The sequence below is a fragment of the Cygnus olor genome, chromosome 11 (genome assembly GCF_009769625.2).
Source record: "Cygnus olor isolate bCygOlo1 chromosome 11, bCygOlo1.pri.v2, whole genome shotgun sequence".
Lineage (NCBI taxonomy): Eukaryota > Metazoa > Chordata > Aves > Anseriformes > Anatidae > Cygnus > Cygnus olor.
The window spans coordinates 3,185,388-3,213,006 of NC_049179.1; the positions used below are offsets into that span (position 1 = coordinate 3,185,388).

The following is a 27,619-nucleotide window of genomic DNA, read 5'->3' on the forward strand; positions in this document are numbered from 1 at the left end:
ATGCCGGCGGGGACAGGGAGGGACACGGGCACGGGCACGGACACGCACGGACGAGGGAAGGGCCGGTGCCGCCGCCGCCCCGCTCCTGAAGGACGGGAGGAGCCCCGCTGGGCAGCGCGGAAGAAGGAAGCGCAGCCGCAGAGGTCGCGCAAGCGCCGCGCCGCCGCCTCAGCCCCAGCCCTGGCGCCGCCCCCGCCGATGGAGGCTGCCGGCGGGCTGCTGCTGCCGCGGGGCCGGCCGCGGCGGCCGGAGGCGGTGCGGCTCCGCAAGCGCCGGTCGGTGCTGTACGGGGCCGCCCGCGGAGCCGCCGCACAGCCCGGCGCCGGTAAGCGGGAGGGCGGGACGGGCAAGGCGGCCCCCGGCGGGGCCCGGGCCCTTCACTTGCGGGCGTTGTTTCCGCAGGTGCTGCCGGCGGGACCTCGGCCCTGACGGCGCTGGCGGTGGCTGTGCGGGTGCTGAACTGCGCCCTGGTGCGGACCAGCTTCGTGCCGGACGAGTACTGGCAGTCGCTGGAGGTGGCGCACCGCATGGCGTTCAGATATCCTTTGGCGGTGCGAACCGAGCCCTCTCCCCGCCGCCCCCGCTCGGGAGGGAGAGCGGCCGGAGCGGGGCACGGCCGAGAGGAGCGCGGCTCGGGCGGGGGCTTGCGGCCGCGGCCCATCACGGTGCGTCCTTAACGTGCACAGCTATGGGCACCTCACCTGGGAGTGGGCGCAGCGCCTACGGGGCTATTCCTACCCGCTGCTCTTCGCGAGCATCTACAAAGCTTTGCAGCTCCTGGGTAAGGACGACGTTCAGCTGCTGGTAAGTATCACTTAGCCAAAAAACGCATCTGCTGCTAAAGTGTAACATAAAAGCATCGTATCTAAATTCCATGCGTTTTTGTTATTGAACGACAAAGATTTTTGAAAACTGTTTTTTGAGGCAGAAATACTAGCCAAAGAATCATATAGTTATATTTTAATCATGGGGAGTTATAGAGAACATTCAATAATTCACTTACTATTTTCATGTTTAAGAAGTCATTGACTAATACAATAGTGAACTTGAACTCTTTGAACTTGGAATATAACAGATATTGGTGCAAGTGAAGTTTTGTCTTTGCTTACGTAGATATGGGTTCCTAGACTGGTACAAGCAGTTTTGGCAGCTTTTGCTGATGTGAAGCTTTATTTATTAGTGAGACACCTTGAAAATGCAGAAACAGCGAAGTATGTGGTGAGTCTCAGACTTGAAAAAAAATATGCATGTTAATTAACACTGCTGCAGTGTGAACAGTGGTAAAATGATGCTAAGTCAAGCCTCAGAATTATCACCGTTATTTAGAGCTACAGAACTTGTTTTAACACATCTCCCTGTGCATCCCCTTGTTCATAATTATTTTCAGTACTTCTGCCAGCTGTGTTCCTGGTTTACATGGTATTCCTGTACCAGAACTCTTACAAACACCATGGAAACTCTTCTTACCATTTTTGCCCTTTACTACTATCCAATAAAAGGTTCCAAGATGGGGAGCAGGTGAGAAACTTTCTACTAACAGTACTGATAATCTTTGGCTTGGGATAACAACAGATACCATTTAAAATGCTGACTTCTATCTAAGGATTTAAAGCAACCAAAAATACCTCACTCACATAGCAAGTAGCACCAGCAACTGTGGTATTTCCTCTAGATTTATTTTTTTTTGAAGTAGTGATATAGCTGGTATACAATATGACTACTCTCCAGTTATTTACCTGAAGTATCACTTTGCAAAAAACCTTAAACTAAGCTTTAGAGGACTAGAGGTTGTGGTAACTTGAGAAAAGATAACAATTGTTTGGGTGCAGCCATAGATGAATTTGTGGTCACAACTTTCTTTACCAGCTATCTATTTTAAAACAAGTATGAGCTCCTAATTAATGACTCTATTGCTAATAAAGCAGTTATGTAGCAGGCAACCTTTCAAGCAAAACAGAGTATCTGCACTCAGAGAATCGGTTATCTGGGGCATGCAGAACTTTGGGTCAGAGACATGTCAATATTTATATTGAGGAAACATCACTGTCTGCAAAATAATTGATCAGATCTTATGATAAGTTTACTTTTTTTTTTTGTTCCCTCATTCTAGTTGCAAATATTTAACACTGATAGCACTTGCAATTGCTATCCGTCCCACCGCTGCTATCCCATGGATACCTTTGGTCTTCAGTCATTTTTTGCGAGAACAGAGGAAAGCAGACCTTATCCTGCACAACTGCATTCCAGTTGGGTAAGTTCCTTCTGAATTTAAATTGACTGTTTGCAGCTATATCTTAAGATTGATTTTACCACTACATATTGCAGCGGAGACAGAGGACTCAAAAAAAAAAAAAAAAAAGCTGTTAAAACACAGGGGGAGAAAAAAACACAAAGTTTAAAGGAGAGTTATGCTTCTTTGAAATGAATGTGAATGAATGTGTATACTGTGTAGAGTCACAGAGAGATTTCCTAAGGACAAAAACACTAACATCATTCCACCTTATCCTGCTATTATGCCAAGGATACTGGCTGATAGCAGATGGCCACTGTAAAATGGCCATGAGTATGGATAATCCTACAAGAGTTTAGGAGTAACTTCAGCAAGTTTTGACAGCAATTTGGAGAACAGTACAATCTGATACATAAGCAATAGCAATGCAATCAACTTTTGTTTTTTTTCAGATTGGTCACATTGGGAATCTCTTTAATAATTGACCGTGTGTTTTTTGGTGAGGTAAGTAGCTTTAAACTCAACTTATAAGACAAAGATTAATTCTAACCATTTTAACACAGATAGATGATGTGGACTTCTCTAAATCCTGTTATTTCTGTGGCTAGACTGTGTCTGGCCTATCTTCTGTAAGTATATCTGAAGTCATAAATTCTTAAACACCGACTTCTTAGTTATTTTAAATGACAGACTATTACTTCAAATGAGCTCTCAGTAAATCAGTAGTTTTTAATGGTATACTGTAAACTTTACACACTTCCTTCTGTAACTGCCAAAACAGGAAATCTGTGATAAGAGATAGTAGAAAAGATGTGAGTATGAATGAAAATGTCACTTGAGGCTAATGATGACTGTATAATTCAATTTAGATGTTGATTTTTCAATTTGGATTTTAAACTTTTTTCCCCCCCTCCCTCGAACATCCCAGTGGGTACTGGTTCAGCTGAACTTCTTGAAATTCAACGTGCTGCAGAATTTGGGAACATTTTATGGTTCTCATCCTTGGCACTGGTACTTGACCCAGGGACTACCGATTATCTTGAGTACCCATCTGCCTTTCTTTATTCATGGCTGTGTGCTGGCGCCAAAAAGGTATCGCATCTTTCTAATGGCAGTGATCTGGACAGTGTTAGTATACAGGTAATTTCTCTTAAGTACAATTACAATCTTTGACTAGTTGTGTTCTTTTCATCAAAGCTCATGTCCTCTCTACAACAAAGCATGGTATTCAGGTTAAATGATAGAAAATCTAAAACTATTCAAATACTTGAGAAAAGGCAGTCAATTATGCAACAGTCTCTAGAATTGAAGGTAATACTACCATTTGCATCATTAGCATACATGTGTTTAGTTAGACCCTGAAATATTAAAATAATTTGGCATGAAATTCAGTGCAAAATGGAAAAAAAAACTCTGAATCACCTAAGAAACGTTTAAAGAATAATAGAGCTGGTTAGAAAACTGTTCACTAGATGTCTGTTAACGAAAATACTCTATTATTTGCTTCTTTAATACATCCCCAATAAGGGTTTTTTTTGACTTCTAAAACTTACTTCATTCACAAGTTTATACACACCTCTTAAGAACATTTATCGCAGGGCTGGATACATCACTTGAAGAACTAGGAAAGAAGGTAAGCTGTTTCTAAAGCTTCAGTTAACTGTAGATTAAGCAAGAGACTTTCAGGCAGGAAAAGATACAGCAAGTTAATAAATACCAAGTAGTAAACGATATCAAACTACAGTAGTAACATCATACAGCAAAACAGTAGCAAGGACACAAATACTGTCCTGTCTTTCAGTCCAGCCCCAAACTTCAAGTAGGTCTGCTGGCTTTAGGCCTTTCTTGACTCCCTTAGTCTTGTAAGAACCTGTCTGGTTCCCATCACAAATCCTGCAGTAATCCCCCCACCACCAAAAAAAAAAAAGACTTGAATGGAGTGAAGTTGTATTAGCAGAGGTGAATGTTACTTTGGTAGATACAAATGCGTACTTAGATCTCAGCTCACCATCCACCCTTTTTCTTGCCTTTTATTACAGAAAAGTAATGGGTAAAGTATTTATCGTTCATAGAATCAGACAACTTCATTGCTCTATCACAGTAGCCAGGCACTTTTATTAACGTGTGGTTTAAACTGACAAAATAATCTTAATTTGAATGTTCTTGTTACATTCTTAAAAAGAGATTACTCTAAATTGATAACATGCTTTTACGTATGTCTAAGTGCTCTTATAGTCCTCCATGTTCTAAACATATTTTGTTAACAGAACTGATGTTTTCAGCTTTCTCTCTATAGTACCATATCTCTTTTATTACAGTACATTGAGCCATAAAGAATTCAGGTTCATCTATCCAGTACTGCCATTTTGCATGTTTTTTTGCGGTAAGAATTTGGTTTTAAATGTCTTGCAACCTTTTGTATATATAACTTTTACCCAAAGACAGACAGTTAATACTGAATGTAGGTACTTGACAAAGGATTCTTAGAAGTAGCCTAGAAAAAAGGATGAAGAACAGTAAGTAACTGAAATATACATGAAGAAACCTTAGCATGGATAAAAGTATTTCCTACAAGAAAAAAAATTGCCTCAGTGACTCCTAACTTTAGTGCAATGCCACCCTTACAGCAAATTTTGTTGTTTTCTTTGTAATATTTCTCCACTCACTTCTCTAAAGTATGCTCAGGCAATTGCCTTTGAGTATGAAAAAAACTCAGGTGTTCTGAAATTAAAATTATTTTCTAGACCTGAATCTGGAGTAGCATCATCAGCTAAGAGATGATGATAGTTTTTTTGTCTGCTCTTGACTACTTCCCACAGCAGTCCGAGAACAGTTAATGTGATAGCTTTTTCCTTCAGGCATAGTACAGCAAGTTTGTTAAACCACAAACAACATCCCTAAACTAATGCAGTTAACTTTAAAATGAACTAAAGATAGCTTGCATAAACTGCTGAATTGGCATCTGACAACTGTAGTTTTTCTATCACCGCAACTGCATCTTAAATAGAACCTTGTCCACAGTTTCAACTGGAAAGCGTATTGTTTTTGATAACTAAGATTTTTTAATGCTTTAAAGGAATACTTTAAAAGCTTGTTATCTTTTTCCTGTTCTTATTTTTTATTATTTATACAAAACAAAGAGCCTAATAGGTATTTTGCAGAAACAAAGGTATTAGCTAGACTAGTGTAATATCTGTACAAACAGTCAAATCATAATGTAAAACCTAATCTACTGGAAAGTTATATAGGAAAGATTCAAATTTCTAGAACTTACGAAGCTAGATAGCTTTAACGTACAAGTTCAAAACAGATGAATGAAAATTGTAATGTTTTAACCTATTTTGCTAGTCTTAACAGAAGTAAATCTTAGTTCAGTAGTTTTGTTGCCAGCAAAGATCAAATAAATAATGTCTTTGGTTAGTTCGGTGTTCAGTTCAATAGCAGATTTAAAAAGAACCAGTTCTACTTTAAATGCAGGAAAATGTCCAGTGAGACCACTTTTTTTTTTTGGTTAATGTCTCAATTTTTATATCTATAATAAAATGGTCACTTTCTCAATTTATCAAGAGAAAAGTATGATCTGGATACTTTTGTAAAGAAAAAAATGACAAAATAGTTTTGATAACTTTTGATTAGTTTTGATTGATAAGTTTTGATTGCAAAGAGGTCTTGAAATTGCTCAAAACATTATAAATAAAAGCAGAATTTTCAATTCCTTTCTAAGTACACCTAAAGATAAATTAAGGCTGTTTCACAAAAGCAGTTAAAAATGCGTGTAACAGAATGTTTCCACCCGTTTAAATCAGACTAATTATAAGACTTTGTTTTATGATATCCGCATATTTGTTAGAACATGGGCTGACTGAAGACTTCTTTAAATTACTTGCGCTATGCTACTGGCTTCTGAAACAGGCCTACTCTAACTTGTTTCTTTTGATTCTGTAAAGGTGGTCACAGAGCTAGGCTGCATAAAATATTTTTATCTCATGATACTGAAAAGAATGAATCACATTATCTCCCATCAGGAGAAATGTGTCTTCTTTCTATTATTAGCTTCTTCACGAAGAGCAGTGAGAAGGCAGGGATGGGAGATGGGAGAATAAGCTTCTCCAAGGATGGTAGCTCAGGAACAACTAACAGTAAGGATCATAACAAATGTATAAAGGGAATGCTATAGCTTTTAGCATGTTGGAGATAAAGAATACTACAATCATACCAGAGCACATGTTATCATTTATTCTGGCTCTACTTGGATGTGTGAATCACAACACATCAGTAAGTCGCTGTATACCATTCATCCAAAGTAATGAATGGACTATTATTTCCCCACAAAAAAAAAAAAACAAACTAAGCTCTAGAGAGATAAAACACTGGCTTCAAAGTTTTACTTCTCGACTCCAAAGGACAGATATGGATTTAACATTTACACTGTTAAATCCAACAGCAAGGGATTCAAAGACTAACCTTTGAATTTCCATTTTAACAGTAAAGACTGCAGCATATTAAAATACATCAAAGTAAAGTACTGTTTTCAACTAATAGTTTTCAGAAGTACTGTGCGGAATTAAGTTTTTGCTTATCATAAACTTACTTAAATGTTTCTCTAGGATATTCTTTAAAACACCTAAAAGCATGGAAGAAATCTGCAGCAAGCTTCCTGCTTGTATCAAACTTACTCCCAGCCCTGTATACAGGCTTGATTCACCAGAGAGGCACTCTTGATGTTATGAGTCACGTGCAGGAACTTTGTAACGACTCTAACCAGTCACAAGCTTTTGTCTTCATCATGATGCCATGCCACTCCACTCCATTTTACAGGTAATAAAGTAACTAACAGTTTATTATATTAAAATTCAGACATTTTAGCAGAAATTATGATTTTTTTTCCTAAACCTGCCTGAGCTGGATAAATATAGGCAGGAAGTTTGTTTTTCATACCACTAATAAAAAATGAATACAGAAAATAAGCTAACTGTGCTTACACCACAGAATAAGATTCAGCATCTAAATTTTATTCAGTTTTTGTAAAATAGCTTTGTATGAGGATATGCAGCAGACTTAAGACAGTATTTCATATAGCTTAATTGTGGTAGCTTTTGTAGCAAAACTAGACTCACTGTTATAGTCAAAACATTTTAATTTTACCTTTACTTCTGCTGCTAGAAGGTAAATAAATATTATTGATAACATACAATGACAGAAGTCACTATTTCAAAAAGTTTGTAATATATCCTGGTAAATAAACAACACATTGAAGCAGATACAAACCATGAAGCTGATGTGGAAAACTATCTTTCATTTAAGAAACTGATGTTTTGCAGATGACGTTTGTATTGAGAAAAGTCTGCTTTCTGTGAACTGCTTAAAAGCACTCACAGCAGCTTGGAGCTGAATCTACTTTCTCTACTTCTGCTTTCATATGAAGTATAGAAGGGAAGAAAACATTGGCCGTGGAGGGGGAAGAAACCTAATTACTCAATTTGTTTTGACTGAGGTATTCTAGTCATTTCACATCTTGGTCAGTTTATTCTGAAGTTTGTTTTATTTTTCTCCCTAGCCATGTTCACTGTCCTCTAAAAATGAGATTCCTTCAATGTCCCCCAGACCTAACTGGAAATGAAAGCTATATTGATGAAGCAGATGTGTTTTACTCCAATCCACTTGGCTGGCTTAATAAGGAGTTTTACAATGATACATTATTACCTAGTCACTTGATTTTCTTCAGTGTGCTAGAACAGGTATGGTAACTGCAAGATGAAACAAACTAGTTTTGATGTCAAGTTACAGGACAAATTGAGAGAATTATGATTGAGATTTTTTAAAAGTATTGTCTGTAGTTTTTTAAAACACTTAAATGAAAATTGAACCCCCTAGTCCATAATACAGTATAGATGCCATCCTGCCGATACACACTTAACATTTGCACATGCCCTCCATATGAATTCTGCATGCCATAAAGTAAAGTTTTCTGAAAGAATTTTCCTCATGCCATGTTAAAATAAATGTCTGTTCCCAGAATCATACACTTTTAAGTAAGAAACAGTGACAAACAAAAATGCCTTTAGTCAGCGTACCTCTTCCCCTCAATTCTTTTATGAGGGCCATGTACTCAAACAACAGCATCTGATGAAGATACACTCCAAATAAGATCAAACAGAATAGCTCTCTCCCCCTCTGTAGCAGTCTTTCTTAAATAAGGAACAAAAAACTTCCAGGGGATTATTGAATTGATGGTTTCCAGAAGATTTTGAAACACTGTTCTGAAGCTCTAAAATACGGTTTTTGAGTGTGGAAACTAATGTATGTTCATTTACAGGAAATATCATCATTTCTAGCTTTAAAGGGCTATGAGAAAACAGCCACCATCTTTCACACTCACGTACCTCAAGGACGAGTTGGAAGCCATATCTACGTCTACAGAAAAGGACTGAAATGAGTCATACCTGAAGATAAGTTTCTAGACTAATGACCTAATGAGATCAGTTTTCCATAGCAATAATATGCTTAGAAGATCTTTTACTGCAGAAAGGAGAGAGTAGTGAGTCTGTAACTGAGTAAGTCAAAATGGAAGGTTTGATTAGGCAACTACTGACTGTTTTGAAACCCAAAAACCTCTTCCTGAAGGCAACTTCAGTGGCACTATGTCAGGGTGGGGGCACTGATCTCTTACAACACTAGAGAACATCAGGAAGACCAAAGCTACCATATGACTACTTTAAACAAGAAATCAGACAAGACTGGACCAATTTATAGAACTGTACGGCTATGCTATTTTTTTTTTATAAATAAACTCTTTTACCCACACCGTCTCTTTATTTTTCTTCCACAATATGCAGATATGCAAGATATTTCAAGTGCTTAAATCAGCAAGCTGATTAGAATGCAGCACAGCAAATTTTTCACAATTCAACAGGCTCTTGAACCACCCCCCCAAAGACAAGAAGCAAGTGTAAGATTACAACACACTAACAAGTACACTACCATAATGTAGACTTTTTTTTTTTGAAGGATGAGATGAAGTTAGTATATCAAACACTGGAGTTAATTATTGATACATTATGCATGACTCAAGCTTGAACTACACTAATGGAATGCAATTAAGCATATTTTTCATATACAAGTCATTGCATGCCTAGTTTCTGTAACAATACCGCTGGCACCCAAACTCTCATCACTTCTGTAGAACAGTTAAAGCAACAATACCAAATATGCATATTAGAAAGCTTGACTTGTGCCTTTTAACAATTTGTAAGAAACAAATTATTTAGAGAAAAACTTGCATCTTGCTGCTTTCTTGAAAAACAATTAGTTTCCAGAGAGGAGGTCATTTATTAAATCTAATCTCATTTTTTTCCATAAATTACTTAGTATTTTGGATCAAAGGGTAATTGCCCCAATTCTATTTCAAGATTTGCCATGTGTCTTCCATTAGTGCGACCATGTTTATGCCATTTACCTTCTCTTTTATTACGATGGTGGTACTTCTGAGCTTGTTTTTCATATCTGGTATTTTCATTTTGTGTAAAAGAAGGCCTTTTAGGTCGACTGCAAGGAGTAAACAAAAACTTATTACAACGCGTATGAAAGCACTTCTCGAAAAGCATTTTGAAATACAATTACATTATCAAGAACAGCTTTTAGCATGCTGAGGTTAGCTGAAAAAATTAGTATTAAGTAGTCCTTTCTCTTGCAAGAAAAACATGCAGGATTTTTTGTTGCTGTTTTTGTTTGTTTTTAAACCATCACTAAGATGGTAGGTATACTTAAAAGAAATTCTTTCTAAAAATGAAACTGCTTTGCAGCTGGTTTCCTATATTTCTTTGTATAATAAAGCCAGGTGAATAGCTGTTTTGAGTATCCCTACTGTGATGCTTGAGTGGAGATCTCAATCTGTTTTTCAGCTATTCTATTATATTCTGCTCTATAAAAGTAATCAAAACTTTATAAACCCCAATGCCTAAAAATAGGTACTTTAAAGGTTCTCCAGTGTACAAGTATAATAAATACAATTATATGGGGAGGAGTGGTGCTGACAAAAAACAGCTGCTCACCTATTGCCGTTTGTGATGCACAGAGTGCCATTACACTGTATGCTATTATTCTATTACTAGAGTCTAGGCTTCTGCTAAACTGAGCTAAGGCTATTTTCATCCGCAGGATCATACAAAATTCTGTATGACACAATCAGTAAATGTATTTGAAGTTTTGCTTCTCTGCAAACTGAAGTGCTTAAAAATAAACTGCTTAATTAAAAATTAATAATACATTAGTAAAAAGTACTTGAACTATAAATAAAAACAACTAAAGTCATATAGCAACCAAAACAACACATTTGAAAAGGCTACTTGGTAACTGATAGAATCATCCTGACAGTTCAGCCTTCACTAAGAGAAGGTCCAACCTCACATAGCACTTAGTAACTCCAAAATAATATTCAGACCTCCTGCCACAATAAACCCATGAAATAGTAAATAATACAAATCCAAAAGATAAACGCAACTGAAGAACTGCACCTCAGTCTAACTATTCAACATGTGTTGTGCTGAATACCAGAGGGAAAAGTTCCATTATGTCTTCAAAGACAACAACTAATTTATAATGCACAAGAAGTTCACATACGGCATTTTTTCCTACCTGCTCAGAATAAACATTGGCACAAAAGACCACATAAGCAATTTAGTAACAGCAATGAAATTAAAAATGTATATATTTTCTGTGGCTTAAGTATTCCAGAAAGAGCAAGTTCCACACTATATATTAAGGCTGCTTGCTTAATTTTCTTCACCAAAGTCTATGCAGTAGAAACAGTCCATCATCTCTAGCTCCTTTGGGCCGGACTACCACAACTACTCTGCAGAAACCCTGAGAATACCATTAGATACAGGAAAGCAATGCAGGCAACAGTACTTGCCAAGGACATTTGTAAGCAAGTCTGAACAAATTTTAGTCTGGGTTAGGATCTCAACTGGAGTCTGCTATTTGAGCAGCTTAGATCTGGGGATAAAGACCAACTCAGTACTATACTAAGTAGTGAAACTCCTGAAAGCCAGCAGGGAAGATACCTGCCAGAACAGGACTTTAAGACTGCCCAAATACATCCGAAAACCTAATTCAGGGAAGGACAATAGGGAAGCCCTAGTTAACGCTTCTCGTGAGATTGCCTGTCTGATAAAATGAAAAGCTATCATACACGTTCAATCTAAAGTAACCCTACCCGCAGCTACAGTTTTCTAAAAGACTCAGTGGAAATTTTGATTGTGCTATGTACAGGGGATCTGTAGTACCTCATATATATTTTTTTTGAAGGGGGCTAGGAGGGTAGGAGAGGAGAAGGGCAGGGGAATGTTAGTGTGGGAGGTACACTCTAGTATTTCCACCACTGAGACCTTTATATACATCTGCGACTAGAAAACAATCTATTAGAACACCACCACTAGTTGTTTTTACAAAGGCTACTTCATGTCATTAACAGTTCAGGAAACATTGAAACAAACCTGGGTCCATATTGGGGTGAATTATCATACTGAAAGTAGTATCTGTAGACGTATTTGTCCAAATCATCAAAAACGTTTTCATTCTTACTTTGGTATTCCTTCATATCTTCCAGATAATCCTTGACATCATTAACGAAATCAGTGAACAACATCTGGTCATGTATAAAAAGCCCATTATGAAAAAACTTATTGATGAAATTCTCTAGTTCTCTCCAGTGATGAAAGTTATGTACGACTTGTTGCAAATACTTTTTCATTAGCCGATTAAATTCATCTACCCTAATAGGATCTGATACTCTGTTAAAGAGACTAATGAATTCTTGATGAGCACATTCAAAAATACCAGAACAGCCTTTTAGGACAAACTGATGTCTTCTGTTACACAAAGGATCGTTGAGACATTTGTCTGAACCTGCATCTTTTTCAAATGTCGTAAACTCATGTTTTCTTCCATCTTTGAAATCTTTTGACATGTGAGGTCCCCTGTAATGCATGTTCTTCAGATTCTCGTAAGAGTTATGCTCTCGGTAAAAAGTTCGAGCTTTCTTGTTTGCCTCGTACTTTTTATCATTTGACTTCTTCTCCTTTTCATCAAAGATGTTTTTTGTGGTATCTTTAAAGTGTCTGAATGTAGACTTCACAGAATCAGAGAATTTTTTCAGGTTTTCTTTCACTGCTTCTTTAGCCTGCTTAATCTTTTCTTTATGGTGTCTAACAAACTCTTTGGTGGAATTTTTCATAGCATCAAAAGTTTCTTTAACTGAGCCAAAAAATGATTCTTTTGATTTCTTTTTAGACTTACTTTGCCCTTTAGCACCTTTCTTTTGTCCCTTTTCATTCATTTCTTGTTTTTCAGTTTGATCTTTTGCTTCAACATACAACTTCTCCCATAGGTCAGAGCGCTGTTGCTCAAAATTTAGCTTTTTTTCTAGTTCTGCTAGTCTTCCTCGCAGAGTTTCTATTTCTTGATTTTCTCTTAATGTATCATCATCGGCAACATTGTCAGGCGTTTGACGAGAACCTAGCTGTTCTAGTTCTTTTTTTAGAGCTTCTGTAACACGACGTTCTTTGTCCAATTCTCTCCTTAACATCTGTGCTTCAGCAAAGAGTGTTTCCTTTTGTCTAAGAAAGTTATGATTTCTTTGCTTTTCCTCTTCCAAATGTTCCCTTAGTTTCTGGTTTTCCATGACAATAGACTCAGTACTAGTACCTTTATCTTCCAAGTTTCTAATTTGTTGTCTTAGTTTTCTTAATTCTTCCTGAAGTGAGGCCAAAGCTTTTTCTTCCTTCTCTAGGGATTCTCTTAAGTGTTGATTTTCTGCAGCAAGACTTTTTTTGTGCAGTTCAAAGGATTTCTTTTCCATCTCAGTAGAAGTCAAACATGTGGAGAGATCTCCCTTGAGCAACTAAGGCAAACAAGCAAAACGTAATATGATTAGAATTGTTACAATTTTAGCTAGCAAAATAAAAGACCAAGGTAAACCCCGAAGAGTTTACTTGTCATTTTGGATGAAGTGACACATGTTGCAGCAGGATACAAAAATAGAGCTCTGTGTGTGTATCTCTGAGATAAACACACAAACACTTTCTTGACAACACAGACCATGTGAGAGGCTCCCACTTCCAACCAGAGGTCATCACCCCTTGTGTTTTACTGATTTAAATAGCTGAAAGATAGTAAACTGGATACTTGAAGTGATACATCTTAAAAAGAAATGAAAAAAAGTGTGCATGCTGTTTATGTCTAGCAATCAGGATTTACATACAAAAACAAATACATGAGCAGAAGCAAGGGTATTAGGGCAGGAGAAATTGATCTTGAATCAACTTCGTTGCTAAAAAATTTTTTTTTTTTATGTAACTATATGCTAACACAAGAGGATACTCCCAGTCTCTTAGCATACAAACCCTAGAATTAAACAACCTGTATTGTTTTAACTGCTGCTATCAGCAACATAAAAAAAAAAAAACCACTCCACACACAAAGCACTTCCTAGTCTTCTCTCTGAATTATCTGAAGCTGAACAAAAAAACTGGGTTGTTGAATATTTGAAAAATGAATAACCATGAATAATTTAAAAAGCAAAGTTGTAAAACCGTAAGTTCAACCAAAATAGGTTTTTACCATCACAGCTCTATTTCTCCTGTCTTTACAAATGACAACCTGGCATTATGTCACAGGGAAGAAGATGGTCTCTAGAGCCAGGTAACTCCCACACAACTACTAGGACTGCATACATAAAAAACTTTATGCTTAAACACATACGATTAACAAATTTCATCAAATTACAAAATATGTCAATAATTCAGAGGAACTAAAAGTGACATTCTCAGAAAGAATGTATTAAAAATAAATACGTAATGCATTTGTGTGATAATTTCACTTTCTGTAAACTACACATGCATAATGACAGATGAATAATCACACAACTTCTAGCTAAACTCATACTTACCCCCACTTTATCTCCTTGCTCTTGTTGGCACTGGTAAAGGTCATCTTTCATATCTTTTAATTCACGTGTCTTTGTTACCAGCTGTTGACGTTTCTGGATCTGTATTGTACCTACAAAGATAAAAACTTTCTTTTGATATTCTCACTTACAGCAGTTACAAGGAAAATATGAACAGATAAATCTAAATATCATCTTCATATTCCCTGCAAATTCAGAAGCATTCTTACCTTGCCATTTCTGCCCAGTACTTACTAGTAAGAGTTAATAATTTTGTTAGAGCTAAACAGTTAAAAATCTTTTCCTCACAGCTAAAACCAGATTGTAATATACTGATTCTATTTCTTCCAACAACAAACAATTTCTCAAACAGACCCATCAATTCTCCATTAGTCTCATTTGAGGAGAACAAAGAAACCAACTTTAGGAACACTATATGCAAAAAAAGCACAAAAGTTATGCAGGAATGAATATGTGTAAGGTTTCTTGTTGTTTTTCAGTAACATGCAAGACAACATAGACAGAAGGGAGTACATTAGTCCACAGATTCTGTTTCAGAACTACAACATTTACTGTTAAGTAAAGTTACATAAAAAAGATAATATCGGCACAGTATTTAAATTTCCATGCAGAAACACAATTCTTAAAACATTTCTCACAAAGCAGCAAGCTCTAGGTTTTGTCTTTGTCATTCTTATCCATAAGAGCAAAGGCTGAAGAGTCAGCAAATACCCTGTCTTCTCAATTGTCAGAAGTAAGCTGAGGCTTTATTTTTTTCTGAAAAAAATACCTTTATTGCACTAGCCATCAATATTTTCTCTTAGTTAAAACTTCTTTACTAGTGCTTCCCTACACCTATACACATGTTCTGTAAACATGATGTAGTTTTCAGGTCTTCACTTTTAGGTGTCTCTTGAATTGACGCTACAGCAAATGGCAACAGTAAGGTTTAGGTATTTCTTTCAAAACCAATGCAGAGTTGCAGAGTTTTTCCTCTATATCTGTATTTAAGATGATTATTACTAAAGAGAAGAAATTCCATAAATACTATTACACTGAGTTGTTTTTTTTGTGCTCTCTTAATTTCTGTTTAAGATATTGTCAAGTATGAACTTAAAAAAAAAAAAAGTACTCTAAACCAAGTTGAACCTCAATAGTTCAACACAGCTAAAGGAAAGCAACCTCTTTACAGCAATGATTTTCAGTTTACAGAGTCCTGACGGACATTCATAGGAAGCAAAGATCCTTGCATAAGTGAATTTAAATACACTGAGAGTAAATTTGTTTTTCATATTTATGTTTTTTAGATATGTTTGAATTAGTCCATGGCTTTTAAGAATATGAAAAATCATCATTTAGTGTAAGGAGGTCATGTTAATAGGAACCTGAATTACAGATCGAGAATCAAACTATTTCTCTCCTTGTCAAGACAGATTTAGATAGAGTAAGCAAAATGACAAATCAGCAACACGGAAATGGTAGCAAAGACACTGGAAAAAGCATGTAATGAGGTAACATTCCTCACTGATTGGTTTGTCTCCAGCTGGTACTCCAAGTCACAACATCCTTCAGATTCTTTAAGTAATCTATCCAAATCTCAAGCATTATGGTAATGTTTCCTTTTATGGCTTCTGATTAAAGAAAAGCAATTAAATATCTGAATGTCCACAAGGAAACTGTCTTCTGGCTAGAGTTCTCTAACTTCAGCTTTTCCAGTTATCTGTTGTTCCTGGAAAGCTTGCCCTCTCTCAGATCTCCTTCCTAGAGCATCACAAAGCCAGCTAACTCAGTTTTTTATACCGATAAGAACACAATTATTAAAATGTAATCCTACTTGTCTTCTGAATCATCAAAAAAAAAAAAAAAAGATGTGATGAATCTTAAAGAAGCCCTGGAGCTCTAGCTAAAAGGAAAACACTATCCTGGTACTGATTAAAAAAAAAAAGTTATTCCTTAAAAAGTAACACCCTACAATCCTCTTAACAGGTCAACTAGCCTAGTATTAAAAGACTGCTGTGGAATACTCCTTTAGAAGATAGATTTCTCTTCGCAACTATGTTTTAAAGAACAAAAACAAATCACACCTAAAACAGAAAGCAGGGTTTGATTTCCTTTCTAGTGGCGGAAAGATGAGTCACCACATAATCCCAAAGAACTTTCACTCAAGGAAGTAAAAACTAAAGCCACACAGAGCTGCTTTCTCTGCTGAAAAACTATCAGTGATGACAACTTCTGTTTAGAAGATTCAACAGGTTAAATTGAATTCCTTAGTATATTTATCACCCTTTGTACATTTCCAAAATATATTTCTCATTCATACATCTGCAAATTCTTTACAAGAATGGTATTTATCATTAGCTGCAATTTAAATTTGGTGAAATGATGAGCAGAAGTGAAACCTCAAGTTACCAGAGCAAAACATTATCAGAGATCCTTCTAGTCGCTCTGTTCTTCTCTGCTTCTAGCATGCCAATGTTTATCAGTGGGTTTTTATACCTGCTATTACTTGCTGCAACTGCTAAATAAGAAGTATTTTACATGACTGCATTAGTCACGCATACAATCCTGTATACACTAGTAGTTCCTAAGATTCGATTATCGTGTTTTATATCGTTATGCATACATAGGTATGAGTGTGTAAGCATACATACATGCACACAATTTAATAATTAAACCTGAATGCAAGCACAGCACCCACAACATCACTCATGACTCTTACCTTCAGGTTTACCTAAGAAGGAAAAAAACTGCGTCAAGTGAAAATTAGCCTTTCAAAGTAAGTGTCAAAATTCAGACTCCTAACAATTAGTCAAAATCAAATCCAGTTACAGTCATATTCCCAGTCCTAAACTGAATCACAAGCCTTCTTACTAAGGCACATTTCATACGCAACCAACAACTACTCATGAAAAATGACTACTAAGAAATAAACGCTCTCTCTTTTTATCATATCACACACATCTTACATGGTCAGGATTGCACTCCATAGATTTAGATCAGTAATGAGTTCTTCTAATTTGTTAAATGTAGCAACAATCTGTAATGTTCAACTTTGGGCAAAGCACTGAACACAGAAAAACTGCTGCTATTGTGGACTCCTTAAGTCACTCTAGAATTGCAAGGACACATACAGCTTATTTTTCTCCACTAGAGAGAGAAAAATATTGATACTGTGAACTCCTGTAAAAAAAACATGCTTTGCTTTGACATTTACCAGACAAATACAAATGGGACAAAAGCCTGAAATGACTTTCTGAACACTAGTGGGAATGATAAGCGCTACCATAAATCTACTTCAAAAGAAAAAGGTGTGAAAAATGAAGTGCAGATACTGCAGTATGAGAAAATGAAGAAAGATCTACCTGAAAGAGTGAACAACATTCAATTTATTTTCATTTGCTTTAATTTTAATGTAATTACATTAAATACAGTTGCATTGCTGAAGGGCCTCTCTATTTTCCACACATTAGCTGTTAATTCATCTCAGTTGTAGGTTCCAGGTTTAGATTTTTTGCATAGAATGAGAAAAATTAGGTTCAAAATAAAATGGTATTTGTTATGTATGCACACTCTTGGTTCTATGTATTTTACTTTCTATAAACTCACCATAGAAGTGTCCAAAGCCCATGCTGATGGCAATCACCAAAGCTAGTATGATGCATCTATTCAGACCGCTACCGAACTGGCGCTTGTGCTGCTCTTCTCTGGGAGGTTTGGACTCTGGGTCAGCAGGGGATCCACTCTCAGCCTCGGAGCTAGAGATCAGCCGCTTCTTAGCCCGACGTCTTCGCACTGTGGGACTGGTCTGATTGCTAGTTTCATCGCTACTTGATTCATCATTGCTAGCCTGAGATGAAAAAACTGGAAAACAACATAGAACAGTCTTTAAAATGCATTAATTGGTGTTTTAAAAATAATTCAAGTATAAAAATTCATCTTATTCACACAAAAACGTATTGGACATTCATCTCAGAGAACATTCATAAGAAAAAAAAATTCTTTATGTGACAGTTTACACCTGATATTATATACAGAAAATTAAAGTTAAAAATTCATTTTTAACATTAATTAACATTACCAGGAAAAACTGTCTGACACTTGCCCATACCTTGTAATTCACCCACTAGAAAGCATTTCTTTCAGACATTGCCACTTCTTTAAAATATCCACATGTACTGCCTCTGCAAATTCTTGCGTAGTAGAAAAGTTAAGAACTCAGATTTCCCTTGCTTAGAGATATTCAGACTCAACTATTTCATAACAAAAGAGCAACAGTTTCTAAAAGAAAGCCTCCTAAAAAGATGTAGCCATTGTTTTATCATAGTGTCTCAAACTTCATTCTGTGATCAACGTGCAGCTGCAGACAAAATTCCATTGAAGTTCCATTCATGTAGCTGTTGTAAATATCCAAGTACACCTTCAAACTGCAAATTTATTTACTCTTAGTATCTACCATATGCTACCTGTATATGTAACTTTTTAACCACCTTTCAGAAAAGAAAAAAAAAAAATTTTCAACCAATCCTGCACAGGAAAAGAGCCCCTCAGGTGCCTCTGTGTTTGTCCCTGCCTAACACCCTGGGTCCACAACACTGATTACCTGACTGATGTTTTAGAATGATGGATCAACCAAGGTTTGAGATAAGCACAAGTTTTAACTAGACAAATCATCTTTCAAGCTCTTTTTGTACAATGGTATTTATGATACCATTTGTATGCTTGTGTTCCTACGGCCCAAAAGCCTTATGTTCTAACTGAGAAAACAACAACAGAGCCAGAACTGCTTGTTGCTATTTATGGTACAAATGCTTACTATGTGTACTGTAAATAAATATAATCCAGTATACTAAAAATGATTATTTAATCTCTCTCCTTTGAAAGCATAAGCTTCAAGCATAAGACAAATATAAAAGGGACGCAGCGGCAGGATGAACAAGCAGCTTCCAAATATCTATGCTCATGTACCTAGTTCACACGCCTGAAAAAGACTCAATGTGATCAATGAAGCCTCCAGCACGTAACAAAGCACTCCTGCTTGGACAGTTCTCAGTTTAATGCCTGCAACTACACAAAGCTAAGACCCCTTCCAGAAACACGGTTGTTCATTCCCTCATCAGAGATCATCAAATTTAGAAACATTAATACAGAGTTACTGTCCTTGAACATTTCACTACTGAAAACCAATTTTTTGAGCAAAGCCATGCACACATCACTGAACAGACAAGAATGCCAAGCAATGCCAGCAGTAATCTATTAAAACCATTACCAATTAAGATTTGTCATTGAAAAAATAATCCAACTTAACAGAAGTGATTACATCAACCTCGCAGAAGATTACCAATCTGAAATACATGTCTAATTTCTGACTCCATGGACAAACACCATGTTAGATAATGGAAGATGATTTCCTTCTTACTACATTATTAGTCAATTAGTCAAACCAGACGTTATGATAAAGACAAATCACTTAGCTACCTGACATGCAGATTCTTAAATTAGTTTATATAACTTGTCTGAAAGTACATTATTTTAGAATAACTCATTTAAGCAGTTGCATACTTCCCCAATCCTGGACAATAAAGACAAACATTCAGATCCCAGTCAGGAGAGAAGTGTTTGTTTGTTCGTTTTTTAAATAAAAATGCAGAAGTCAGAAGTTATAAAGGATTATATAGACACACTTAATAAGACAGGTGTTATTATTGCTTTTTTGTGTGTTGTTAAGTATTTTTCCCCCCAACAACCAAAGAAACTTACGCATATGGAATACAAAAGTGGTTAAGCAACAAGATGCTCTTAACCAAATAGGATTTTTATATATATATATATATTAGTGGAGAGCAAAGAACAGGAAAAAAAAGCCAATCGAAAAGCAAAGAAAAAAGCTACAAGAAATTTAGAGTCATTGATAAGCAGATACTGGCAAGCTTTCAATGACATTGCCTTACAACTGCTGTAAGAATTCAGTACAAAGCCACACTCCAACAGGATGAGAAAGAGTATAAAGGAAACAAAGTGTGATCACAGTAGCAATCCAAAATTCTAGCTTCTGCTACGATTTTAAAACACAAGATGTACACTCGAAAACAGATGATATGACAATGTCAGTTAACAATGTGATTTTCTTTGGCATTTCTGTACAGATACGTCTCAAGCGTAGACATAACTTATTTCAGTATACAAGTGCTTTTGCTCAGTTAACTTACTTCATTCATGAAGCTGTTTGCATGGTTAGGACAGCATAAACTACAAAGGAATGGTTTCCAAGTGCAAGCGTAGAATAAAATCCTCATAGGATGTTTTAGTACCTACATAAGGAAAAACTAAAGCTCATCTTTTTCCAAACCAATAAAAAACTCAACATGAAGTAGACGGCAAGTATTGCTATTTGTAGAAAATGGCATAAAAACTTGGACTGCTAAACCTTTGACATTTAAAATGAATGCAAAAGTGCTCCAGACATTCTTTATAATGCTTGGTCAATTAAACACAGAGTACTAGAGACCATGCTGGAATCAGCTTTAGAAGGAAGAAATTGCTTTTGTCAGTCACACAGATTTGGAATTCAACAAGTAACATTCTCTGGTCAAGCATACATACTAATAAGTATTACAAAGTTTACATGTAGACTTGGAATGGAAATCAGTTAAGTTGTCATTTTTCAAAAAATAAAAAATGTAACAGAATGACAGCTTAGCCAAACTTCAGTGAAGACTGGCTTTCAGCATCTGTTTGGAATATCACTACTACAAGATCAAGTCAGACTGGTAGTGATAATTTTTAGAACACTCCATGCAAGCTATAAGCAATCAGCTTTACACAAGCTGATCAAATTTAATCACACCACCTTGGAAAGGAAGACTGCGCGACACATGCTCTTTCACCTCATTGCCCCATTCCCTTACATAATCAGGAATCTTCCTCAGCTTCTCCAGCCAACTGACTTTTGTGTATAAAAAACAGGAAAAAAAAAGAAAAACATTTTTAGAACTCAACCCTAAAAGAAAAAAGAAAATCAAACTAAACTTTTAATGAAAAGTTATATCAAGTCATCTAGAAGATTTAAAGAAGGAGATAATTTTGTTGCTCAGTGTCACTGGTCACAATTAGATGCTGTCAGTTTCTAAATTCAATGGATACTACACAAATACATGAACCTATGAAGATGCTTAATACTATGGAAAATAAAACAGCATTTTAAGATAAATCCTCCTTTTGAAAAAAAAAATTACTTTGAAAGGTAAAAAAAAAAATCAGTAACACAAAGCTGTTAGAGAGAATAAAACACAAAAGAATACAAATAAGCAGCCAAACACAATTAAAAAGGAGTAGGAAATGAGAATATTAACACAACAGTAAGGTTTTGCTGTTTTGTGTCGGTTTTTTTATATATTATTTTTTAACTGTCCAAATATTCATATCCTTCCTCCTGGATATCATGCAGTACTGTTAAATACTAGGAGCATCCTAATATAATTTACATAAGTAGAAAGATAAGCAAAAAGTGTTTGTAGTTATGTTACTACTAGTCCTCATGGCCCCCAAAATCATTCTAACCTAGTAGCTAACTAACCATTGCCAACTCTCCAAATGCCCAAAAGAACAGCCAAGAGAAAGCCTACATTATTCTAAGAGCAAACCAGCACTATGCTAGAAAATAACTTTCTATTTAAAATAGCAAACGCTTCACTTAACATAATACTTCCAAATAAAAAGAATGCAGAAACATATTTGAACAAAGTTTTAGAGTTAGGGTAACAAGAGTTGTTCTAGATATTGCCAACATTTGGACATGCACTCAACAGGACTTACTTTTTCCAGCTCCACACAAACAAGATTTCCTAAGCAGGTTTTTTCTTCTGTCTCATTTTTGCACACAGTTACTTAGTAATTTATTGCTCTTACCAGTTTCTGGTTGGGAAAATGCATATTGACTGCTAGAGGAGGAACCCATGTTAAAATCCTCTGAACTGCGAGCTTCTTCACCATCAGCTGGAGCTTCCTCCTGACTTTGAGTTTCTTCCCCTTTTGGAGCTTCAAGCGTAACAATGTCAGAATCATCACTAATAGTCCCAACACAGGAACCATCATCATGCACTTTTTCTTTCCTTCCCTAAGGAAGAAGATAATGTAAAAAGTTATTCAAATACACAGAATATAAATTAACTTGAAAAAGTAGCAAGAGTTCCTAATGCTTTGAAAAAGAAAAATCAGTATCTTCATTTTAATACCTTTAAAGTATTGCTTTGCATTTTGAAATAAGGCTTACAGAAGCTTCTGAACAACATTATATATAAGTTACCTCTGGAACTGTCTGAGTTTCCTCAAAAGCAGAGAGAGTGTTATCTACCACTGGTATCTCTCCATCAGTGCTGTGCTGAGCTACATAAGAAAAAAAAACAAACAACCATGGGATTAAAACATATAGCTTTATAAATTCCCCTCATTCCCATATACTACGAGAGTATGTTAGGTCTGTATGTGTTCTCATGCCAATATTAATGTATTATTACATGTAGTGATTAAAATAAGTGGATTTTCATTATATTAATATGCACAAGACTTGCAGTTTCAACTCAAGAAATACTAAGAGTGGCACAATGTCACTTTTTATGTATAAAAACATTGCCGGTTCTTTCCAAATTACTCTTATTTGATCTATAGCATTATTATATTTAATATATTAACACATCTTAAGCAATAGTACTACTATAAATTATCTGATAAAATAAACTAGAGCATATTATTCCATAACACTTAAAACACTAACAAAATGAAAAACACTCCACTGCTTACACTTATTTTAAGAAAAATATCTTAGAAAGTTGGTTACTAAATAACACAGTGGTAACATACATAACACTGATAAATTGAGTATTTTAACAGAGGCCTACAAAGTACTCTACTAAAAATAATAATTTTGTGCCAGTGCTACAACAAATACTTGCATTGGTTTATAAGACTGTTTCCCTTTTAATATCTTACCTTGCAAATTGATTGGTTGCTCTTCTTCTTGCAAAGTAACGTATTCTTCTGAAATGAATTCGTGGTTATCATTTGTGCTTCCATTTTCTGAAGTCACTGTCTCTATGTCAGAACCCTGGAGTTGAAGAGTTTTAAATAAACGTTACTGACCAAAACCCCATTAACTGTAGACTAACAAGAAAGGGTTACCAGGAAAACAGAACATTAATAATAAAAACTAGAGAAGAAAAACCACCCTTAAAACTGATTTTAAGCAAAAGAAATCTGAAGAAATACTAAGTAATGACCATGATTGAAAAAGGGCCATGGAATACAATTCTAGAGGGAAAAAAGTAATCTAGGCATCAATAACTAAACCAAGTATTTTAAATGGGTAACTATTTCCTATTAGCTTTATTAGACCCATTTATTACACAGAATGTATAAAAACATAGGAAGTTGCTAATTAAGCTTTGAACAGGGGAACTAATTCTTGCACACCTGTCCATGAGTTGTATGTAAATAAATACACACACAAAGAAAGGGGCCTTCCCAAGTACCAACAGGAACTCTGATAAGCACTACTACAGGGAAAAGCACGTATGCCCTACTCCATCTCAATTATTACCAGCAAACCTGAACGGCTGTTTTACTAGTACGTCTCTGACACCATGAAAACAAATGTTTATGCCATCTCTAAATTGTATTGCTGTCTTTAATCCAGAAAGAAGACTCAGTTATCAGTCAGCTGCCAGAGCAGAACAGGAACTGAAGATAAACACCACCACTCAGAGACTGCAGCAATATGACTTGACAACCCTGAGTATTCAATCTTCGTATCACAATTTTTGTTTATAGGAACTGGTGGAACTCGAGTAAGATTATTAGAAAACCATAAGCACACAAAATCCAATTGAAAAATACTAAGTCACTGTGATCCATAAATAACTTGTACTGTTTTTGTAAACAGAGCTAGTTATTTTTGCAACAGCAGGTATGAAATTACAGTAGTAGTAATACTACCAGGTCAGTTTCCCTAGATGCCTGATTTCAGGGCTTAAGCAAACATGTTTTTGTTTATGTTGGCATGCTTTTGTTTTTAAGAAGAGGCTGTACTTCAGGAAGATTTGATACCTCAAAAAGAGTTGCATCATAACACAAAGTTAACTTTGTTTTAAACAGGCTTCACAAATTAAATTCTTGAGTAACTTGGCAAATAGTCTGGATTTTTTCTTTTGACAACAGAAGTATCACAACTTTTATCCCAAATGACTGCAAATTTCATTTTCAGTAGCACTGTAAAATAACCATCACAAGTATGAAAACAGAGCATGTAATTAATTCACTGCTGAGTAACCCAGCTGTTGTAGCCAACTTCTAAACCCTTTTATTTTTATTAGAAATCCGTGAAGTCCAGAAGTCTACGCACTTCCGTATCCTGATCTTGAGGACTGGAATGAGTGGGTTTTCTGTTTTTCTTTTAGTGACAGGATTCCTAACCTGTCATCCAACCCAAAACAAAGAAAAGAAGTTGATCATTCTTATCTTTTGCCATTATTTCCTATCTTCCTCCAAGGAATGTAATTATTTCAGGTACTGTTCCTTGAATTTGTTTTAGAACAGGCAACGCTGTATAACATCATTGTCAGTGACACGGCCAGAGAAACTGAATGCACCCTCAGCACATTTGCCGATGACAGCAACCCGTATGGTGCAGTCGACAGGCAAGAGGGAAGGGATGCCATCCAGAGGGACCTGGGCAGGCCTGAGTGGACAGGCTCATGAGGTTCAACAGGGCCAAGTGCAAGGTCCTGCACTGGGGCCAGGGCAATCCCAAGCACAACTACAGGCTGGATGGATAATGGATTGAGAGCAGCCCTGAGGAGAAGGACCTGGGGGGTGTTTGTTGATGAGAAGCTTGACATTAACTGGCAACGTGTGCTTACAGCCCAGAAAGCCCGTCGTATCCTGGGCTGCATCAAAAGCAGCATGGCCAGCAGTGCGAGGGAGGTGACTCTCCCCACTCTGCTCTGCCCCCATGAGACCCCACCTGGAGTGCTGTGTTCAGCTCTGGGGCCCCAGCACAAGAAGGACACAGACCTATTAGACTATAAAGATAATAGAACAAGTCCAGAGGAGGGCCACAAAGATGATCAAAGGGCTGGAGCACCTCTGCTACAAAGACAGGCTGAGCGAGTTGGGGTTGTTCAGCCCAGAGAGAAAGCTCCAGAGAGACCTTATAGCAGCCTTCCAGTACCTAACACAACTAGCCATACAAAATTTCATACAGCTCCACACATTAATCGAATAGGTTTTAAAAGACAACAAGTATTTTGAACCAAGAACCACTTTTTGCCTTGCACACACGCTGTTAGCTCTTTCCATCCGCTGCCCCACAATCTACCATCACAACTTCCTTACTCAGTAATTCGATTGCTTTTGTGTACGGCCTCATGGAAGGCACCTCTTCAGCGAGGGTTTGCCTAACAGAAAAAAACATCTTCTCAGTTGCTGCCACTAGCTCAATCCCGCGCTGTCACACAAATTCCTCCTCCACACGAAGCCAACATCCAGGTTATTTCTGCATATTTTATGCCTTGCTACCTCCTGCCTGAACAACAGGGCCAACAGCACAGATGTAAGGAGAGCTGCCCTGCCCTCCCGTGACCTGCACCTCCCAACGAAGCTAATAAAGAGCTGGTATTCCCTTACTCATTGTAGCTTCCCTCACATTCCACTTAAGGCAAGAAAGTCCAGAAAAACTTCAGCATCCAGGGTATGGAATACATAATTATGCACCCCTGTAACACAGCCCTTTCCAGGGGATTTCCAACCAGTCCTTTGGACACTGTTGATTCCTGGGGACCCCAGATCCTCTCAACTTTCCACACCTTTCCTTCTCAACACAAACCTGCATACCACTCACAAGGAAGTACTTAAAAGCCTGCAATTAAGACCCAAAAGACCTACATGCATCTTCCTCCAAACTAGCTAAGCATTCTGCAAGCAGAGTGAGGCAATACAAAAGATTTGTGACAGCACACCCAAGGTGTCTTTATGCCAGTCCCCAAACTCCTGACGTACCATTTCAGAGGCTCAACTCAAAGATGGAGAAGCTCCATCAGGAAGAAAAGTAATTAGTTATATGCAAATAGGAATACAAAGACAATGGCTACAGCATGCTTGCAAGCCTTGAAAACTCCTCCTACTAATACTCTCGTCACTGAGCACATGCTTGTGACCATTTTTTCCACAAGAAAACAGATGGAATCTAGGGACAGAGGGCTATTCCTAAACAGCAGCTGCTGAAGCTGCGATGAGATAGTTTAGTGGCAGAAAAGACTTGGAGAAGTCACTAGATCACTGCCTTCTGCATTACATAGTTTACCTGCCCATGATTTGGGGGCAGGACACACAGATGGACAGTTAATAGACACATTGACAAGAACAGACAGTTTACACAAAGTCCAGGCTTTCAGTAAAGATGGAACAGAGGAAAAGCTCACTAAAGTTCTAGTTCAAAGTAAGACTTAGATAATTATGCTTTTAAATAACAATTAAAATTTATAACAGCTAAAATAAAGCATACACATTTTGAAACAGCAGTTTTCTATTTTATTATTTATAAAACTTTCTCCTATATCCTCTCTTGACAAGCAAGGTCTACAAAAAAACAGCAACTACAAAATGGGAACAATTTTTTTACTCCATGGCCAGCCTTATATTGACAGAACTCAATTAATTGGAGATCGGGTACCTCATGATTGATGACAGTCCAGCCACAGGACGAATCACTGTCACTGGAATTTTCAGACATTTTCAAAGCACACTGCAAAGAAATGTAGATTCTTTTAACATGCAAGATATGTAATTTCACTGCTCTCTTGAAAAAAAGAAAAAAAGAAGAACCAAAATCATGTCATCACACAACATTACACATTAAGTCACACATTGTTATTTTGAAATTGAGGAAAAAGAAGAAAGAATATGATTTAGACCAAAAATATATTATTTTGCACATATCCCCTATTATCCTTTATGCATGAAGCAAATACAGCTTTTCTTGCTACACACCTATTTTAGCCAGCCAAAAAGCTCTTAGACTAGCTAAAACACATGGAACACTAGCCAGTAAATCAATAATTAAGTTTAAAACTTGCTTGAAGCATCATTGCTTAAAGACATGTTTCAGTAGGTGAAGTCATTTTTGAACTGTTACAAGCGCAGGAACTATAATTTACTTAAGAAAAACAGCTTTTTTTGGATTAGGTACTAATTTAGGATCTTTTGAAACTAGTTCTCTTCAACTTCTGGGCAAAATAATGTTTCTGTTAACTCTTTTCAAGTACTCCTAAACATTTTACTTTCTACGACACTACTGGATGACTTCGCTAATTATTTTCAGGACAACTTTCTGGCAGCAGCTGCCTGTTTATTCTCCTGGATGAGAAATACAGAGTACCCATTATTGTTACACGCTT

At 36.7% G+C, this 27,619-nt stretch overlaps 2 protein-coding genes across 11 annotated transcripts in view; one reads left to right on the forward strand and one right to left on the reverse strand.

Annotated features, from left to right (window-relative positions):
- Window positions 1–9,032, forward strand: PIGB (phosphatidylinositol glycan anchor biosynthesis class B). Of its 2 annotated transcripts, XM_040569941.1 has the most exons (12): window positions 1–325; window positions 403–538; window positions 687–804; window positions 1,114–1,218; window positions 1,388–1,518; window positions 2,111–2,251; window positions 2,683–2,734; window positions 3,159–3,370; window positions 4,549–4,613; window positions 6,838–7,048; window positions 7,788–7,968; window positions 8,547–9,032. In XM_040569941.1, the coding sequence occupies exons 1-12, from the start codon at window positions 1–3 to the stop codon at window positions 8,664–8,666; spliced, it is 1,797 nt and encodes a 598-aa protein (XP_040425875.1). In that variant the 3' UTR covers window positions 8,667–9,032. The 2 variants fall into 2 exon arrangements, with proteins under 2 accessions (XP_040425875.1, XP_040425876.1); XM_040569942.1 differs by lacking the exon at window positions 1,114–1,218.
- Window positions 9,024–27,619, reverse strand: part of CCPG1 (cell cycle progression 1) — a 20,894-nt gene continuing 2,298 nt past the window's right edge. For 5 of the 9 annotated variants that reach the window (XM_040569936.1, XM_040569940.1, XM_040569938.1 and 2 more), the window contains 8 exons: window positions 26,896–26,967; window positions 23,160–23,274; window positions 22,477–22,556; window positions 22,080–22,287; window positions 17,781–18,035; window positions 14,178–14,287; window positions 11,725–13,130; window positions 9,024–9,775 (listed from right to left, as the gene is read on the reverse strand). In XM_040569936.1, coding sequence (XP_040425870.1) covers window positions 9,595–9,775; window positions 11,725–13,130; window positions 14,178–14,287; window positions 17,781–18,035; window positions 22,080–22,287; window positions 22,477–22,556; window positions 23,160–23,274; window positions 26,896–26,955 — 2,415 coding nt within the window. In that variant the 5' untranslated portion in view covers window positions 26,956–26,967 and the 3' untranslated portion in view covers window positions 9,024–9,594. Of the gene's footprint in view, window positions 9,776–11,724; window positions 13,131–14,177; window positions 14,288–17,780; window positions 18,036–21,021; window positions 21,118–22,079; window positions 22,288–22,476; window positions 22,557–23,159; window positions 23,275–26,895; window positions 26,968–27,619 lie in introns of all 9 variants that reach the window. The other 4 variants (XM_040569931.1, XM_040569934.1, XM_040569935.1 and 1 more) reach the window with 1 other exon arrangement.

What these genes read in the sequence shown, in the direction of transcription:
- PIGB (XM_040569941.1), top strand. Translation starts at nt 1, where the DNA reads ATGCCGGCGGGGACAGGGAGGGACACGGGCACGGGCACGGACACGCAC. An exon ending in CGCCGCACAGCCCGGCGCCG is followed by an intron (nt 326 to 402) that starts GTAAGCGGGAGG and finishes TTGTTTCCGCAG; the next exon opens with GTGCTGCCGGCGGGACCTCG. An exon ending in CAGAAACAGCGAAGTATGTG is followed by an intron (nt 1,219 to 1,387) that starts GTGAGTCTCAGA and finishes AATTATTTTCAG; the next exon opens with TACTTCTGCCAGCTGTGTTC.